The sequence below is a fragment of the Hyla sarda genome, chromosome 2, assembly GCF_029499605.1.
Source record: "Hyla sarda isolate aHylSar1 chromosome 2, aHylSar1.hap1, whole genome shotgun sequence".
In the NCBI taxonomy this organism is placed as follows: domain Eukaryota; kingdom Metazoa; phylum Chordata; class Amphibia; order Anura; family Hylidae; genus Hyla; species Hyla sarda.
In genome coordinates, this window is record NC_079190.1 from 58,473,804 (window position 1) to 58,493,768 (window position 19,965).

The window sequence follows — 19,965 nt, forward strand, 5'->3', positions numbered from 1 at the left end:
TGCGTAAATATCCGAACTATTAAAATAAAATGTAAATGATCCCGTATGTTGAACGGCGTGAATGTAAAAAAAAAAGTCCAAAATAGCTGCTTTTTTTTATAACATTTTATTCCAAAAAAAATTAATAAAAAATGTAATACAAGTTTTGTATGAGCAAATATGGTATTAATAAAAAGTACAGATCACGGCGCAAAAAATGAGCCCTCATACCGCCGCTTATACGGAAAAATGAAAAAGTTATAGCTCTTCAAAATAGGGGGATTTTAAACGTACTAATTTGGTTTAAAAGTTTGCGATTTTTTTTAAGCGCAACAGTAATAGAAAAGTGTATAATCATAGGTATTATTTTAATCGCATTGACCCAGAGAATAAAAAACACATGTCATTGTTACCATAAATGGTACTGCGTGAAAACAAAACCTTCCAAAATTTGCTAAATTGTGGTTTTCTTTTTAATTTCCCTACACAAATAGTATTTTTTTGGTTGTGCCATACATTTTATGATAAAGTGAGTGCTTGCATTACAACGGACAACTGGTCGCGCAAAAAACAAGCCCTCATACTAGTCTGTGGAGGAAAATATAAAAGAGTTATGATTTTTTGAAGGGGAGGAGGAGGAAAAAACGAAAACGTAAAAATAAAATTGTCTGAGTCCTTAAAGTCCAAATGGGCTGAGTCCTTAAGGTGTTAAAGGGGTATTACCGTGGAAAACTTTTTGTTTTTTTAATCAACTGGTGCCAGAAAGTTAAACAGATTTGTAAATCACTTCTATTAAAAAATCTTAATCCTTCCAGTACTTTTTAGGGGCTGTATACTACAGAGGAAATCCAAAAAAGAAATGCATTTCCTCTGATGTCATGACCACAGTGCTCTCTGCTGTCCATTTTAGGACCTGTCTAAAGCAGCATATGTTTGCTATGGAGATTTTCTCCTGCTCTGGACAGTTCCTGAAATGGACAGCAGAGGTCAACAGAGAGCACTGTGGTCATGACATCAGAGGAAATGCATTTCTTTTTTGGACATCTCTTTAGTATACAGCCCCTAAAAAGTACTGGAAGGATTAAGATTTTCTAATAGAAATGATTTACAAATCTGTTTAACTTTCTGGCACCAGTTGATTATAAAAAAAAAAAAAATTAAAAGTTTTCCACGGGAGTACCCCTTTAATGCATATGGATTGATGCTGTATCTGCTTATATAATATAAAAGTGTTGATATCCTACCTTATCCTGGCATCCAGCAATACACTAGCATTATCATCAACCCAGCCACCCTCTTAGGTAGATGAGATGATTGTCCTCAACCTGTGGCATGTACAACAAAGCTGGAATGTGCAGAGAACAGGCTGCAGAGAATGGGATAGATCAGTATATTTGCATCTACTCTAGTGGCCAGTGTTAAAACTACAGTACTTCAAGATTTTTTTATGTAGATAGTCTTTAAAAATTTAAAGAAAAAAACAACAGATTAAAAACCAATGAATTAAATAAAATGGGGTTTACTAAAAATACATACCCTTTAAAATATATTACTGTAAGCTTTCTTTGTTTTATTTTTCAACAGATTGCACTTTACATATGGCAGAAAGTTGATGCCTTGGAGCTTACACCAGTACCAGAGTTATGTACAGAAGATCCTAACTCCCTTAAAGCAACAGAATGTGCCACCACTTTCTCCAGCACCTTACCAGTCTGTGTAAGTATCCATCTGTAGATTATATTAATGTTTTTTTTAATATCATGTGCCTTAGTACAGTGTGTGGTCTTGGACTTTAAAATTGAACCATTTAATTGTAGCAGTTTTGGATTTACATATTAAAACTCCTTCAGTCTATAAATGGGAAGGTTGATTTCAATGTTAGAGACAATGGAGATCCTAAGAAGAAAAGAAAAGCATTTTATAAGTATTTCTTGTCTCTTTCTTTCCAGCCTACATTGCACTTAATAAACTCTATATAGTGACTAAAGGTTATAGCAGTGTCTCTACTTCTGATGGAACAGCATGGCAAAGATTCTTGGTTTTAGGAGACCTGGGTCAAGGTTGTTTTCATCCCAGGGTTATTTTAGAGTGGAACCTGCAAAATGAAAAACAAATCTATATAAAGTGTATGACCTCCTGGATCACAGTTTGTAACAAAGAAAATACGTACAAATATAGGTGCAAAATATATATTTTAGTGACAGTTTGCCAATTTAACCCCTTAACAACACAGGATGTAAATGTACATCCTGATACTTAATGCACATTTACGTGCTGTACATGACGCAACCACCGGATCGGTGCTCGCATCATGCACGGCATGTCCCGGCTGCTATCAGCAACCAGGGACCAACCGGTAATAGCGGACATCAGCTATCACGTTGATGTCCGCCATTAACCCCCAAAAATGCGGCAATCAATACAGACCAAGGCATCTGCGGCAATGCAGTCGTTTAAATGGATGACCAAATCGCCCACGTCGCTGCCATGGGTACATGATCATCCAACATGGCGGCCGGAGGTCCCCTCACCTGCTCCGGTCCTCATCCCGAGGTCTTCTCCTTTGGTGTGACATCGAGCAGAGAAGATCTCCGATAATAATGATCAGTGCTATGCATATGCAAAAAGTAAAAAAAAAGTTTGAAAAAAAATGTGAAGTAAAAATTTTAATGACCCCTTCTTCCCATTTTATCCCCAAAATTTTAAAAAATTAATAAATAAATTAAATTAATAAATAATAAACATATTTGGTATCAGCGCGTGCATAAATGTTCGAACTATCCAAATTAGGGATCGACCGATATCGTTTTTTTAGGGCCGATAATTGGTGGAGGTTAGGGCAGATAGCCGATAACTTATACCGATATTCCGGTATAAGTTATCGGCTATTTATCCCCCCGCGACACCGCTGCAGATCATTGATTTTAAGCGGGCGCTTTAAATCAATGCACTGCAGTGGCTTTTGCGGTGCCACCCGCTTCTCTCCCCCTACCTGTCAGGGTGGTCTGGGCCATCCATCCTTCCTTTAGTGTCCGGCGGCATTCCGGGTGGAGGGTGAACCGGTCCGGGCTGTCCTTCTTCTCCGGGGGTGCTCTTCTCCACTCCGGGTATGCTACGGCCTAGTAACGCAGCATAGACGCCGCTGCGCAGTGACGCCCGTGCACAGCGACGCATCTGATGTCACGGTGTAGCGGCCTCTATGCAGCGTACTAGGCCGGAGCCTGCCCGGAGTGGAGAAGAGCACCCCCGGAGAAGAACAGCCCGGACCGGTTCACCCTCCACCTGGAATGCCGCCGGACACTGCAGGAAGGATGGATGGCCCGGACCACCCCCATTACGGGTAAGTTTAATTTTTTTTTTATTGACTCGGAGGGTGGGGGAGGGACCCGACCGGTATAGCGGTATGGGCAAAAATCCATACCGTGGGATAAAAAAACGGTATCCGATTCATACCGGTATACCGCCCAGCACTACGGTGGGGGGTACGACGCGGTGCGGGGGGGGCGGTGTCGGGGGGCGGTCGCGGTGCGGCGGGTCGGGGGGCGGTCGCGGTGCGGTGGGGGCGGTGTGGGGGGCGGGGCATTATCGGCTTATCGGCCAGGTAATTGCCGATACCGATAATGCCCAAATTCGTGATTATCGGCCGATAATATTGGCCATATCGATAATCGGTCGATCCCTAGTCCAAATATAATGTTAAATATTAAAAATAATACATGATCCCTTCATCTTTTTGTCATATCACATTCCCCAAAAAATTTATAAAAAAACGATTAAAAAGTTACATCTAAGCAAAAGTGATACCGATAATAACTACAGATCACAATGCAAAAAATTATCCCTCATACAACCGCATATACGGAAAAATGAGAAAGTTACAGGTCATCAAAAATGATTTTTAAACAAACTTATTTTGTTTGAGATTTTTTTTTTAAAGCGGTACAATAATAGAAAAGTATGTAACCATGGGTTTAATTTTAATTGTATTTACCTACAGAATAAAGGAAACATGTAATTTTTACCGTGAACTGTACAGCATGAAAATGAAACCTTCCAAAATTTGAAAAATTGCTGTTTTCATTTCAATTTTCCCACACAAATAATAGTTTTATTGGTTGCGCCATACATTTTATGGTAAAGTGAGTGATGACATTACAAAAGACAATTGGCCGCAGAAAAAACAAGCCCTCATATGGGTCTGTGGATTAAAATATAAAAGAGTGAAGGCGAAAAGTAAAAATTTAAAATGCTAAATAAAATGGGGTTGGTCCTTAAAGGGTAAATTACTTCTATTAAAAAATCTTAATCCTTCCAGTACTTATTAGCTGCTGAATGCTACAGAGGAAATTCCTTTCTTTTTGGAACACTGATGACATCACGACCACAGTGCTCTCTGCTGACATCTCTGTCCATTTTAGCAACCGTGCATAGCAGATGTATGCTAAGGGCAGCATGGTGGCTTAGTGGTTAGCACTGCTGCCTTGCAGCTCTGGGGCCTTGGGTTCAAATCCCACTAAGGACAACAATAAATAAAGACATTATTATTATTATAATAACAACGTCAGCAGAGAGCAGTGTGTCCGTGATGTCATCAGAGAGCATTCCAAAAAGAAAATAATTTCCCCTGTAGTATTCAGCAGCTAATAAATACAGGAAGGATTAAGATTTTTTAATAGAAGTAATTCACAAATATGTTTAACTTTCTGGCACCAGTTGATTTAAAAAAGAAAAAACATTTTTTTTCCACTGGAGTACCCCTTTAACCTCTTAAGGACCCAGGACGTACCCCATATGTGGGCGCAAAGTGCTCTGGGGGCGCACAACAAGGCCCAGAAGGGAGAGTGCGCCATGTACATTTGATTTGATTTGCACAGGGGTGGCTGATTGTTACAGCGGTTTTGACAAACGCAAAAAAAACAAAACCCCACATGTGACCCCATTTCGGAAACGTAATGAGGGGTGCAGTGAGAATTTACACCCCACAGGTGACTGACAGATCTTTGGAACAGTGGGCTGTGCAAATAAAAAATTTTGTACAGCCCACTGTTCCAAAGATCTGACAGACACCAGTGGGGGGTAAATGCTCACAAAATTTGTTCTCAAAAAGCCAAATATGACTCCTCTTCTGAGCATTGTAGTTTGCCCGTAGTACACTTCAGGTCAAACTTATGGGGTACCTCCATACTCAGAAGAGATGGGTATTTTCTGCTATTAACCCTTGCAAAAATTTGTAATTTTGAGGGGAAACACACCTTTTAGTGAATTTATTTATTTTCTTTATGTATGCAGAAGTCGTGAAACCCCTGTGGGGTATTAAGGCTCACTTTATTTCTTGTTACGTTCCTCAAGGGGTCTAGTTTCCAAAATGGTATGCTATGTGTTTTGTTTTTTTCTGCTGTCCTGGCACCCTAGGGGCTTCCTAAATGCGACATGCCCCCGAGCAAAATTTGCTCTCAAAAAGCCAAATATGACTCCTCTTCTGAGCATTGTAGTTCGCCCGTAGTACACTTCAGGTCAACTCATGGGATACCTTCATACTCAGAAGAGATGGGGTTACAATTTTTGGGGGGTATGTTCTGCTATTAACCCTTGCAAAAATGTGAGTTTGGGGGAAACACACATTTTAGTGAAATTTTTATTTTATTTTTTTACATATGCAAAAGTCGTGAAACACCTATGGGGTATTAAGGCTCACTTTATTCCTTGTTACGTACCTCAAGGGGTCTAGTTTCCAAAATGGTATGCCATGTGTTTTTTTTTTTTTTTTTTGCTGTTCTGGCACCATAGGGGCTTCCTAAATGCAACATGCCCCCCAAAAACCTTTTCAGAAAAACGTACTCTCCAAAATCCCCTTGTCGCTCCTTCCCTTCTGAGCCATCTACTGCGCCCACCGAACACTTTACATAGACATATGAGGTATGTGCTTACTCGAGAGAAATTGGGCTACAAATACAAATATAAAGTTTGTCATTTTACCCCTTCTAAAAATTCAAAAATTGGGTCTACAAGAACATGCGAGTGTAAAAAATGGAGATTGTGAATTTTCTCCTTCACTTTGCTGCTATTCCTGTGAAACACCTAAAGGGTTAAAACGCTGACTGAATGTCCTTTTTGAATACTTTGGGGCTGCAGTTTTTATAATGGGGTCATTTGTGGGGTATTTCTAATATGAAGACCCTTCAAATCCACTTCAAACCTGAACTGGTCCCTGAAAAATTGTGAGTTTGGAAATTTTGTGAAAAATTGGAAAATTGCTGCTGAACCTTGAAGCCCTCTGGTGTCTTCCAAAAGTAAAAACACGTAAATTTTATTATTCAAACATAAAGTAGACATATTGTATATGTGAATAAAAAAAAATTATTTGGAATATCCATTTTCCTTACAAGCAGAGAGCTTCAAAGTTAGAAAAATGCAAAATTTTCAAATTTTTCATCAAATTTTGGGATTTTTCACCAAGAAAGGATGCAAGATACCACAAAATTTTACCACTATGTTAAAGTAGAATATGTCACGAAAAAAACAATCTCAGAATCAGAATGATAACTAAAAGCATTCCAGAGTTATTAATGTTTAAAGTGACAGTGGTCAGATGTGCAAAAAATGGCCGGGTCCTAAGGTGTAAAATGGCTAGGTCCTTAACGGGTTAAGGGGTACAGTTAAAGAACTTTGCCTTAATTAAAAAAGGTATTTAAAAAAAAAATTAGTCCTACAACTTTCAAAAATAAAAAAGCTAAAAATGTTAAATTAGACCTGTCAACAGCTAAATGTGGGGTGAAAATAGGCCCACGACTTGATAGTGCTTCTTATTAGGATTCTTTGTATACCTTTTTTTCTCCATAGTCCTTTATAGCACCAAGATTTAATCCTGTTCCTAAGAGTTCGGGATTAGGAAGGCCATCTAATTTTATTCACCACAACCATGGGCATTAGTCAAATACAAACTGATTAATATATTAACAAAAAGCCTTTTTTCCCTTCTCAGTTCTGTAACAGCACCTCCAGGAGTTTCTCCCATTGACCTACTAGGGGCAGAATAGGTATAACAATAGCCGCACCTTTCTTGTCATGCCATGTGAGTATGGTCGCACATCTCAGGCAATAGGGAAGTTCAAAAAGCTTTTCAGTACTATTTGCTAAAAGCAGCCCCACACCATGATGTTCCCACCTCCAAACTTCACTGTTGCTATGGTGTTTTAGGATGATGTGCAGTGCCATTTCTCCTCCAAGCATGGTGTGTATTATGACATCCAAACAACCTTCAATTTTTGCTCTCATCTGACCACACTAGAAGTATTTCACTGGCTTTTCCAAATGTTGTGCATCAAACTTTAAGCTTCAATGTACTTTTTTACAGCAATGGATTCCTGGGTGGTGAGCTTGCATAAAGGCATTGGTGGCAGAGTGCATTACTTAATGTTTTCTTTGGGACAACATTACCTGCTAATTCCAGTTCTTTTTGAAGCTCTCCACAAGTGTCCTTAGCTCTTGGACAATTCTTCTGATTATTCTTTTCCCTCCTATGTCAGGACCTGTTTGAGGCAAAATTTATGGTGAAATTATTGTCATTCCATTTCCGTATTATGGCCCCAACACCTGTAACCAACGCTATTATGTTTTGCAATGATCTTGAGACATTTATTTGCTTCTATGCATCATGAAATGTGTCTTGTGTGACATCTTGGCAATGAGACGTTTTTGCAGGCCATCAGTTGGGACTGAACCAGTTTATATCAATTTGCACTACTTTTTCCCTGTACCATTTCCCATTATTACACACAACAAAATTTTAGAGCTTATTTGTTTCTTTGTATGTAATTACATGGGTTGTTACTAACATCTGGTAAAAATGTCATGTCAATAGCTCCTTTGGAAATGTTAATATTTGGTGAGAAAAATTGTGACGTGTTCAATACTTATTTCAACCGCTGTATATGTATACTTTGTGTATGTATTTGTAAAATTATTTGTTTATGCCATGAATAGTTAAAGTTTGGTCCTGAAGTGAAAAGATCATCTTGGATATAGTCTGTCCGAGTTGTGTACTCTCGCTTCTATTGAGATAATGTTTATGCTCTATATAGGGAGAAATGATGTTGTATACCACTTCAGTGAAGGTAAGGGTCCGTGTCTCGTGTTAAGAAAAAAAAATAGTGCTATGCACCACTCACCGTCCCGGGCATGTGTTTGTTTCCAGGGTCCTGTGGATTGATATAGTCTCCTGCTTCTTCTTTCTGTGTCCTCAGCTCGATCAATCATAAGGAGGCACTGCAGGGCTGGCAGTCCTTTCTTATGAGAGAGCAAGAGAAGAGAGCAGGCTGATAGTTGCAGTGCTGGAGTCCTTGTGCGTAGAGCGCACACTCTTTAAAAATCTCTGTGGTTGGTGAAATGATTAACTGAAAGGATTAACTAGCAAACATCTGGTGGGCAAATTCTTTGGTGGTAACTTTAGCTAGGTATTTGTGCAATCTTCAGTTACCTCAGTGTACTTGCTGAGAAGTATTGTGAGCTGTGCTATTCTTCTTTTTTTTTTTTTTTGGAAGGCAGCCTTTCTGGTGGCAATCTCCTCCACTGGGAGAATTAGTGAAAGTAGTGGTTTTAATGCATTAGCAATGCAGGCAAGGGCAGGTGCATTATAAGGAAAGGTCCAACGTAGGAAAATCTATCCCCCGTTGAAAGGATAGGTGATTAGTTTCTGATCGCAATGGAGCCAACCACTGGGACCTCCCGCGATCTCCAGTATGGTGCTCCGGATCTTCCCGTTTGCAGAGCAGGGATCAGCACACACAGTCCATTCATCTCTATGGGACCGTCAGGGACACATGAGCACTGTACCCGAACAACTCCGGCTCTCATGTGCGCAAGGAGAGCCAGAGCGCCATACAGGAAGTTCCTCTGTAGGACCTCTCCTGTAACCTTTCCTGTGTGCCCTTTCTTGTCCCTTATGGGTCAGTGGCAGAAACCTCTGGTATTACTGTCATGGAGAATTCAGAGAAACTGGTTTACCGGTTAGACCAGTGATTCCCAACTGGGATTCCATTGAGAATTGCCAGGGGTCCCGCGGGCTCCAGCATGTAATTTTTTTTTTTAATTTTAAATCTCCCACCCCGGCCTGCGCAGGGGGGGAAGGGAAGCCTGCATGCGCATTGCGTGTACGTGCGCACTGTGTCCCCCTCCCCCTGTGGCGCCGAGATGTCACAGGTTCGCAGGCTGGGAAGGGGATAAATTCAGGGGTTGGTGCGCTGCCCCCGGACTATCTTCCCGCCGCCCCCCTGGACTATCTTCCCGCCGGCCCCCAGGACTATCTTCCAGCCTGCTCTACCCGGCCACCCGGATTCTTCTCGGCCCACCGCAGAAGGATGGCACAGCTCAGCTTAATTAAGGTCATGCACCCTCTCCCTTCTGTCACCCCTGTCCACCCCCCCTTTGTCACCCCCCTTTGACCTTTTTCCACTTTCCTGTCATCCATGTCCACCTTATCCTCCTCTGTCACCCATGTTCACCACCCCTCTTACCACCCCCCAATCTACCCCCCTATCACCAATGTCCAACCCCACTATTTACCCCTTTGTCACCCCTGTCCACACCTCTGTTACCACCTTGTCACTTCAGTCCATCCCTTTTTCACCCCCTACGCCCCCCTGTCACCCATGTACACTCTTCTACACCCATCTGTCAACCATGTACACCCCCAAAGAAACAGCTGCCATTGAAAGTAGAATGCACACTACTAGAAAATCTCAATGCAATTACTTTATTAGAATATAGAAAACACATGGGTTAAGTTACAACTTTAAAACAATTTAAAAAGGCTCTCTTATGAGCCACAACACAGCCTCAAAGCAGGGCCATGACCCCCTGCTTTGAGTAAATGACCCCATCCTACTGCTAATGAATCTATACATACAGTGTAAGCTCTGTGTGACTGGCAGTAAGTATAGACAGAAAATATACAAAAATGGCCAAGTCAGCACCACTAGAGTAACAGTACCTATATCATAATATGACAATGAAGCAGTGGTGTCGTAATTCTGACACAACTATTATATACCATGCCACACACATACAGTCCACAGAGACCAGCGACACAGTGATGAAGCAGAGGACGGGGTCAATGAACCCCACGCGTTCGGTCGCAAGCGACTTCCTCAGGGATGTGGGGTGCGTTCTGTTACCCCTTTTGACCTTTTTCCACTTTCCTGTCATCCATGTCTACCTTGTCCTCCCCTGTCACCCATTTTCACCACCCCTCTTACCACCCCCCAATCTACTCCCCTATCACCAATGTCCAACCCCACTATTTACCCCTCTGTCCCTTTGTCACCCCTGTCCACACCTCTGTTACCTCCTTGTCACTCCTGTCCATCCCTCTTTTACCCCCTGCGCCCCCCTGTCACCCATGTACACTCTTCTACACCCATCTGTCACCCATGTACACCCATCTATCAATCATGTACACCCCCAACTCCACTTGTCACCCATGTACACCCCTCTGTCACCCATGTACACTCCTCTACACTCCCGACACCCCTCTGTCAACCATGTTCACCCCTCTATCACCCCCTATGCCCCCCTGTCACCCATGTACACTCTTCTACTACCATCTGGCACCCATGTACACCCCTCTGTCACCCATGTACACTCCTCTACACCCCTGTCACCCATGTACAACTTTCTACACCCCTGTTACCCCTCTACACCTATATGCCCCTGTATTTCTCCTCACTTGTAAAAGGGGAATCTGGAGGCTGATGCTTGAAAAGTGTGGAGCCTAATAGTTTTGTTTTGCAGGTTTAACAGTGAAGAATTGTGGCTGAAAGAAATCGTCATGATGGCCCGGACCAGAAGGAGAAGAGAATGGAAGACGTCACTTGTGAGTTGCTGTATAAAGCAGCACTGTAAGTTACATACCCACAGGCAAATAAATATTGTGTATTGCATTGTGGCTGTTTCTCTTTTTTATTATTTTTTTATTTTTGCCTGTCAACTTCGGTGTGGCTGGAAAAAAAACGTCATGATGGCCCAGACCAGAAGGAGAAGAGAAGGGAAGACGTCACTTTTGAGTTGCTGTATAAAGCAGCACTGTAATTTACATACCCACAGATAAATAGATATTGGGCATTGCATTGCGGCTGTTTCCCTTTTTTTTTTTGCCCGTCAACTTTGGTAGGGTTTTTTCCGAGGGGTTCCCCAAGCCGAAAAAGGTTGGGAAACCCTGGGTTAGACTAATGCTAGTTATCTCAATGCTGAAAAGTACTATGAAGATAAGTAGAAAAAAAAAAGTATGCCTGGAACAGGGAGTAGTTTGCTGTCACAGAACTGTTGTATGAGTCATTCGATCAATAATTCTCCTCTTGGATTATTTAAATCAAGACAATGTGCACCACTGTTCCCTTTATGTACACTGGAGAACTGACTAGGTATGTATACAAAAAATTGTGTTCAACCCCAAGCAATGAATAAAAGCTAGAAAACACTAAATGGTACATACAAATAGAAAACTACTGAGTAAAAAAAAATCTAAATGTGTTATGTAAACTCAATCTATCCCTTTGTCTAAGATAGTTAAAACATATTAAAATTCACAGAGGTAAACTCACTGAGGTAAATTCACTGAGGTAAACTGTATTGCAGTACACATAGAAGAAAGAATCATCTTACACCTGTTTAGCTGCTGACCGGTACCTTTTGAAGGCCTCTGAGCCACCATGTGTACAAACTAACTACGGTACTCAATTTCTAGTTATTTTTTACTCCAAATACAAAAATGTTTTGCAGTCTGAATGTTACTGTCAACACTGGCTTAAGATTTGAGGTGGCAATAAAGAGAGTTTTCTTGGGCACAAAAACATAGTTCGATGTATTTCACTATAGGTGCTGTGAAAGAGGAAGAGGAAGATGTCTCCTTCACAGTCTGGGCACTGAGCTTTTCAAATAAAGACCAGTAGGCAGGGACTTATATGATAATTTTGGTAGATGAATCTATTGTTTCACAGCCCATGTCTGATTCCTCATTTGCACCAATTGAGCATTATTTGAGGTAGTAGTTGGTAATTAAGGCAATTTCTACCCAATGCTTAATTTATTATTTATTACTTAGACACTTTACCCCTTTATTTGGTTTATGTTTTTTAGTTTAGTTTAGTTTTTTTTTGTTGTTGTTTTTATACAAACTTTGTGATTAAATGACCTAAGTGTTAAATTCAGGGTTTTTTTTCCAATAAATTTCCAAAATTTGAAAAATTAAACTCATAGCATCCTGAGCAGTAATTATCCTCACAAAAAGTTCCCATTTAATTGTCAGACATCAAATGGGAACTTTTTGTGAGGATAATTTCTGCTCCACAAATCTAATCTAAACCACAACTGTTTTGTCTCTAACGCTATCTCTTCCTGATTAGCTTACCCATTATGTAGTAAATATTGGTTTAATATTTTACCAGATTGGAGTTGTAATTGAAGTAGTAACACACTACTTTTGTAGCAAAATGGATGTGAATTACAATTTTTGATAACTGGAATAAGTTATCTGATTTTGTATATTTTAGCCCTGTAGTTTTAACATTAGAGGGCAGAAGTAATGCATACTGGTAAATGATAGACAAAACATCTGCTGCTGTATGCTTCAAAGGAAGTTATGTAGTTATTTCTAATCTTACCACAGTGCTCTCTGCTGCCTCCTCTGTCCGTGTCAGGAACTGTCCAGAGCAGAAGCAAATCCCTATAGCGAACCTCGACTGCTCCTGATAGTCCCTGACAAAGGCAGAGGTGTCAGCAGAGAGCAAAGTGGTCAGACTGGAAAGAACTCTACAACTTCCTGTGGAGCATACAGCAGCTGATAAGTACTGGAAGGATTACAATTTGTAAATAGAAGTAATTTATAAATATTTATAATATTCTGGCACCAGTTGATTTGCCCAATCTAAACAGGCGATGAGTAATAAAATTGGTGAATTATTCTGAATTGTGCCAATCTATGACTCTCATTATAAGGGCGGATTTTGGACTGGTTAGATTATTTTTCCATTTCTCCACAAAAATTTACCCTACATTTTGTTTCATTAGATTTTTTTTTCTGCCCTTTTCCTTGATATACACTGCTCAAAAAAATAAAGAGAACACTAAGATAACACATTTTAGATCTGAATGAATGAACTAATCGTATGAAATACTTTCGTCTTTACATAGTTGAATGTGCTGACAACAAAATCACGCAAAAATTATCAATGGAAATCAAATTTCTCAACCCATGGGGGTCAGGATATGGAGTCACACTCAAAATCAAGTGGAAAACCACACTGCAGGCTGATCCAACTTTGATGTAATGTCCTTAAAACAAGTCAAAATGAGGCTCAGTAGTGTGTGTGGCCTCCACATGCCCGTATAACCTCCCTACAATGCCTGAGCATGCTCATGATGAGGTGGCCAATGGTCTCCTGAGGGATTTCGTCGCAGACCTGGACTAAAGCATCCGCCAACTCCTGGACAGTCTGTGGTGTAATGTGGCATTGGTTGATGGAGCGAGACATGATGTCCCAGATGTGCTCAATCGGATTCAGGTCTGGGCAACAAGCGGGCCAGTCCATAGCATCAATGCCTTTCTCTTGCAGGAACTGCTGACACACTCCAGCCACATGAGGTCTAGCATTGTCTTGAATTAGGAGGAACCCAGGGCCTACCGCACCAGCATATGGTCTCACTAGAGGTCTGAGGATCTCATCTCTGTACCTAATGGCAGTCAGGCTACCTCTGGCAAGCACATGCAGGGCTGTGCGTCCCCCCAAAGAAATGCCACCCCACACCATTACTGACCCACCGTCAAACCAGTCATGCTGGAGGATTGTTGCAGGCAGCATAATGTTCTCCACGGCGTCTCCAGACTCTGTCACGTCTGTCACATGTGCTCAGTGTGAACCTGCTTTCATCTGTGAAGAGGACAGGGTGCCAGTGGCGAATTTGCCAATCTTGGTGTTCTCTGGCAAATGCCAAACGTCCTGCACAGTGTTGGGCTGTAAGCACAACCCCCACCTGTGGATGTCGGGCCCTCATACCACCCTCATTGAGTCTGTTTCTGACCATTTGAGTTGACACATGCACATTTGTGGCCTGCTGGAGGTAATTTTCCAGGGCTCTGGCAGTGCTCCTCCTTGCACAAAGGCGGAGGTAACGGTTCTGCTGCTGGGTTGTTGCCCTCCTACAGCCTCCTTCATGTCTCCTGATGTATTGGCCTGTCTCCTAATAGTGCCTCCATGCTCTGGACACTATGCTGACAGACAAAGCAAACCACCTTGCCACAGCTCGCATTGATGTGACATTCTGGATGAGCTGCACTACCTGAGCCACTTGTGTGGGTTGTAGACTGCGTCTCATGCTACCACTAGAGTGAAAGCACCTACAGCATTCAAAAGTGATCAAAACATCAGCCAGGAAGAATAGGAACTGAGAATTGGTCTGTGGTCACCACCTGCAGAACCGCTCCTTTATTGGAAGAATCTTGCTAATTGCCTATAATTTCCACCTGTTGTCTGTTCCACTTGAACAATAGCATGTGGACAGTGTGATTTCACAGAAGTGGGATTGACTTGGAGTTCCATTGTGTTGTTTTAACCTCTTAAGGACTCAGGGCTTACATTTCTATAACGCAGGGCCACTTATAGCAGGTCGGGCCCGGCCTCTAACAACGTCTAATAGCACGCGACACTGATAACGGTGCCACACGCTATTAAATCTTCAAAGTTGATCGCCGCGTCTAAAGTAAAAGTAAACTACTCCCGGCTAGCTCAGTGGGCTGTTCGGGACCGCCACAGCGAAATCGCGGCATCCCGAATAGCTGGAGCACACAAGGAGGGCCCCTACCTTCCTCCTGTGTCTGATCGTCGAATGACTTTTCCGTGCCTGAGATCCAGGCATGAGCAGTCAAGCGGCAGACTCATTGATCAATGTTATCATGGGATAACAATGATCAATGTAAAAGATCAGTAGGTGCAGTGTTATAGACCCCTATGGAGGCTATGACATTGCAAAAAAAAAGTGGAAAAAAAAAAGTTAGTAAAATCATTTAACCCCTTCCCTAATATAAGTTTGAATCACCCCCTTTTCCCATAAAAAAAAAAAGTATAAATACAAATAAACATATGTAGTATCGCCGCGTGCGGAAATGTCTGAATTATAAAAATATATTGTTAATTAAACCACACGGTCAATGGAGTATGCGCAAAAAAATTCCAAAGTCCAAAATAGTGTATTTATGGTGAAAATGAATAAAAAGCGACCAAAAAGTCTGATCAATATAAAAAAAGATCATGAGCCCTCATACCGCCCCGTACGTGAAAAATAAAAAAAAAGTTATAGGTAAAGATGAGCGAACTTTTGAAAAATTCGAATCTGCCTATTCGCTGAATTTTCAGAAAAAAATAGTTTCAGACCAAATTTATTTGAGGCGAATCGCTATTAAAAACAGCTATTTCTGGCCTACAGAGAGCCTCAATAGGGGTGTAGAGCACTTGCCTTGTTTTAACACGCATAGGGAGTGTACTGTGTATGTGAAATAATACTGTTATTCAGTATGACATAGCATTGCTATTAGAATCACTGCTGCAGAGTGTTGATGTGGCAGCAGGGAGACCATATGGTGTCAAAATTGAAGAGAATAAAGAGATTTTTCATGTAATTTTTTTTTTTAATTAAATTTCATTTGAATTTACTTACAGTTTTTGAGTACCTATTCTGGTGAGCATCGAACTGGCGGTCCTCCAACAGGTGAGATACCACCTGTTGCAGCCCCTGCCTCTCAGCACCCCCCTGACAATGAAACTGCAAATGTTTAATTTAATCAGTTATGGTTCAATGTTGTCGCTCCAAGCTGTTCCATTGGATTCTTGTGATAATTCCACAGGTAATATGACGTAGACCATAGAGCCTCAGTCTTGAAAAGATTACATCGATTTTTACTAATTTTAAAATATATATTAGATTTCCAAATTTAATTTCCCGGTGTTTACTTTGAACTAATACTGTATGACCACAAAACCCAATCTAACAAGGAGTCACATGGCGAGACCATAATCTGTCAGAATGACACCGCCTGGAATTGGCGGCAGCACAAGGAGACCATATAGTGGCCTCACAATAGAGAAGATTAAAGATATTTTTGAAATTTTAAATTGAAGATTTTAGATATATTAAAAATTTTAAAGTTAAAATTTAGGTGCCAACAGCATAAGGAGACCATATGGTGGCACAATGACACAGCCTGGAGCTGGCGGCAGCATGAGTAGACACTAGGGCTTCACAATCCCTAAGATTAAAAGATGAATTTTTAAATTGAAATTGAAGATTTATGGTAGCTAGTGCTACCATAAAATATTTTTAGGTAATGTCCCAGGCCCAGCAGCATCAGTAAACCATATAGTAGCTGAATGGCATAGCCTGGACCTGGTGGCAGCATGAGTAGACAATAGAGCTTCACAATCCCTAAGATTAAAGGATAAATCTTAAAATTGAAATAGAAGATTTTGAAATGTAAGATTACACTCCCAAGTTTTAATGTCCCGGGCCCTGGCATGTGGTTACAAAGGACCAAATCAAACAAGGAGTTACATGTCACATGGCGGCACAATGACAGAGCCTGGATGTGACATCAATGTGAGGTGACCATATAGTGGCTGAATGACCACCCTGAGTTTGTGGCAGCATGAGGAGACCATATAGTGGCTGATTGGCACAGCCTGGAGGTGGCTGAAGCATGAGGAGACTATATAGTGGCTGAATGGCACAGCCTGGAGGTGGTGAAGCATGAGGAGACCATATTGTATCTGAATGGCGCAGCCTGGAGTTTGTGGAAGCATGAGGAGACCATATAGTGTCGGAATGGCACAGCCTGGAGTTGTCGGCAGCATAAGTAGAACATATAGTGGCTGAATGGCACAGCCTGGAGTTGGCTGAAGCATGAGGATACCATATAGTGACTGAACGGCACAGACTGGAGATGGCTGAAGCATGAGGAGACCATATAGTGTGTGAATGACACAGCCTGGAGGTGGCCCAAGCATGAGAAGACCATATAGTGGCTGAATGGCATAGCCTGGAGTTTGTGGCAGCATGAGGAGACCATATAGTGTCTGAATGACACAGCCTGGAGTTGGCTGATCCACGAGGAGACCATATAGTGGCTGAATGGCACAGCCTGGAGTTGGCTGAAGCATGAGGAGACCATATAGTGGCTGAATTGCACAGCCTGGAGTTGGCTGAAGCATAAGGAGACCATACAGTGGCTGAATGGCACAGCCTGGAGTTGGCTGAAGCATGAGGAGACCATGTAGTGTCTGAATGACACAGCCTGGAGGTTGCTGAAGCATGAGGAGACCATATAGTGGCCGAATGGCATAGCCTGGAGGTGGTCAAAGCATGAGGAAACCATATAGTGGCTGAATGGCATAGCCTGTAGTATGTTGCAGCATGAAGAGACCATATAGTGTCTGAATGGCTCAGCCTGGAGGTGGCAGCAGCATCAGGAGTCCTGAAAGTGAGCCTATGAGGGAGTGGTGCGGTGGGTAGTATTACCAGTACCCATTGATGAAGGTGGGTAAAAAAAGGTCTGATGAGGAGGAATGTTTGTATCTGGGGAGCAGCACCTTAAATCAGTTTGGCACTATCCATATTTGGGAAGTGTTGGGGTGGCACCATGGTCAATCTACTCTGATGTATCAGGCATTGGTGGGTGGAAATCCTGGCTGATCCATGCCTGATTAATCTTCTCAAAGGTCAGTCTCTCTGCGTTCTCCTTGGGTTACTATGGCCCCCGCCGCACTAAACACCCGCTCTGATGGCGCACTACTGGCCGAGCAGGACAGCTATCCAGGGCAAACTCTGCTAGTTGCGTCCAGAAATCAAGTTTGGCTGCCCAGAAGTCCAGCGGATCTTCAATGGTTGTTGGCATGGGCATGTCAAGGTATGCCACCACCTGCTGGTTCAGGTCCTGCTCCAGGTCTACCTGCTGCTGATGAGTTGCTTCACTATGAAGAAAGGTACTCATCAGCTGCTACCCCATCCCTCCGCAGCCATGGCAGTGGAAGGTGAGCGCAGCCCCCCCCCCCCCCCCCCCCCGATTCAGACCTGAAAGAGGATGGATGACTGCTAGCTGATACTGGGAACTCAGGGCTCTCGCTGTGACTCCTGCTGCTATTCGCCCCTAGTCTTCTGCAACCTCTGCCTGATGAATTTAGGCCTCGGCCACTGCATGTCCTTGCACTTCTCTGCCTGACATACTTAGTGTGTATATGAGGGGAGTACAATGCACTACACTATGCTTGAAACAGTATCTGTCTAGAACAGCAGCAGGTGTGTACTTTTGGCTGTCCTTTCACAGTGTCTAGGCCCTTTACAGATTAACAGGTAAAAAATAGTACACTACTTAGATGTAGAAATGTGGAATGCATTTATGCGGGCATAAAAATGTGCTACAGTACGCTTAAAAAAAAACTATTGGAGTAAAACACCAGCCGGTGATTACTTATGCCTGGACACTCACAGTATCTAGGCCCTTGACAGATTAACAGGTACAAAATAGTACACTACTGAGATGTACGTTTGTGGTATGCACTTATTACGCCAATACGTTTTAAAAAAACGTATTGGCGTAAAACACCAGCTGATTACTTTTGGCTGTCATTTCACAGTATCTAGGCCCTTGACAGATTAACACGTACAAAATAGTACACTACCTTGATGTACGTATGTGGTATGCAGTTATGAGGACAGAAAAATGTGCTACAGTATGTTTAAAAAAGTATTTAAGTACAACACCATCCAGTGAGTACTTTTGGCTGGCCTTTCACAGTATCTATGCCCTTGACAGATTAACAGATAAAAAAAAATTGTACACTGCTACGATGTAGGTATGTGGTATGCACTTATGAGGGAAGAAAAATGCGCTACTGTACGCTTAAAAAAACATATTTTTGCACAACACCAGTAGTACACAACAGTGCTGGAGCACACAAAAGCTATGCACTAAACCCACAATTGTACTCTGTCAAAGACTATTAGGAAGGGACTGCTGGGTATTATACCGTCTACAGACTAGTATAACCAGCAGATGATTTGTTGTGGAACAAAGACACATAATTGCACTGAAATTTTTTTCCTGCCTCCTCTGCTAAGGTTTATGAAGTTGAGGCAGCTTGTTAAAATGTATGAAGCAACACACATCTCTCTGCCTCTCTCTGTAATAAAATACTGTAGAAAGTGACTGGGAGGTTAATGGCTGCAGTAAAAATCATTTTCAGATGAAAAAAATCACTGCTCTCTGTTCACCAAACACTGATGTGACAAGCAGGTGAAACGCTACTGGTAAATGCTTTACTGTGTAACACACACACACAGGCTGTCCGTCCTATCTCTCTGCAGTGTAATGAATGAAGTGACCAGCCGCAATATGGCTGCCGGTTATATAGGGCTGTGACATCACAGGGGTGACTGGCTGCTGATATGCTGCATCCTGCATGTTATTCATGGTCATCCCGCCTACCTGCCTTCTCAGAGTTCCTTGCCCCATGTCCTCACATGTGGTTCCGCCATGTTAGATGCCCTGGGGCCTTGACCTCACTAAATGAGGTTTAATGAAGGGATGACGATAGAATTGCGGCGATATTCGCATTTGTTGCAAATCCAATTTTTCATGAAATTTGTAAGGAATTTGGATTCGTCAACTTCGTTTCGCTCATCTCTAGTTATAGGGGTCAGAAGATGACAATTTTAAATGTATTAATTTTCGTGCATGTAGTTGTGATTTTTTTCCAGAAGTACTGCAAAATCAAACCTATATAAGTAGGATATCATTTTAATCATATGGACCTATAGAATAAAGAGATGGTGTAATTTGTACCGGAAAATGTACTGTGTAGGAACGGAAGCCCCCAAAAGTAAAAACAAATTGTGGTTTTTTTTTTCAATTTTGTTGCACAATGATTTTTTTCCATTTCACATAGA

General features: G+C 41.9%; 1 protein-coding gene across 2 annotated transcripts in view; it reads left to right on the forward strand.

Moving 5' to 3' along the window:
* B3GLCT (beta 3-glucosyltransferase) overlaps nt 1–19,965 on the forward strand; it is a 540,453-nt gene that overhangs the window by 474,987 nt on the left and 45,501 nt on the right. For both annotated transcript variants that reach the window (XM_056561870.1, XM_056561871.1), the window contains one exon: nt 1,564–1,695. In XM_056561870.1, coding sequence (XP_056417845.1) covers nt 1,564–1,695 — 132 coding nt within the window. The remainder of the gene's footprint in view (nt 1–1,563; nt 1,696–19,965) is intronic.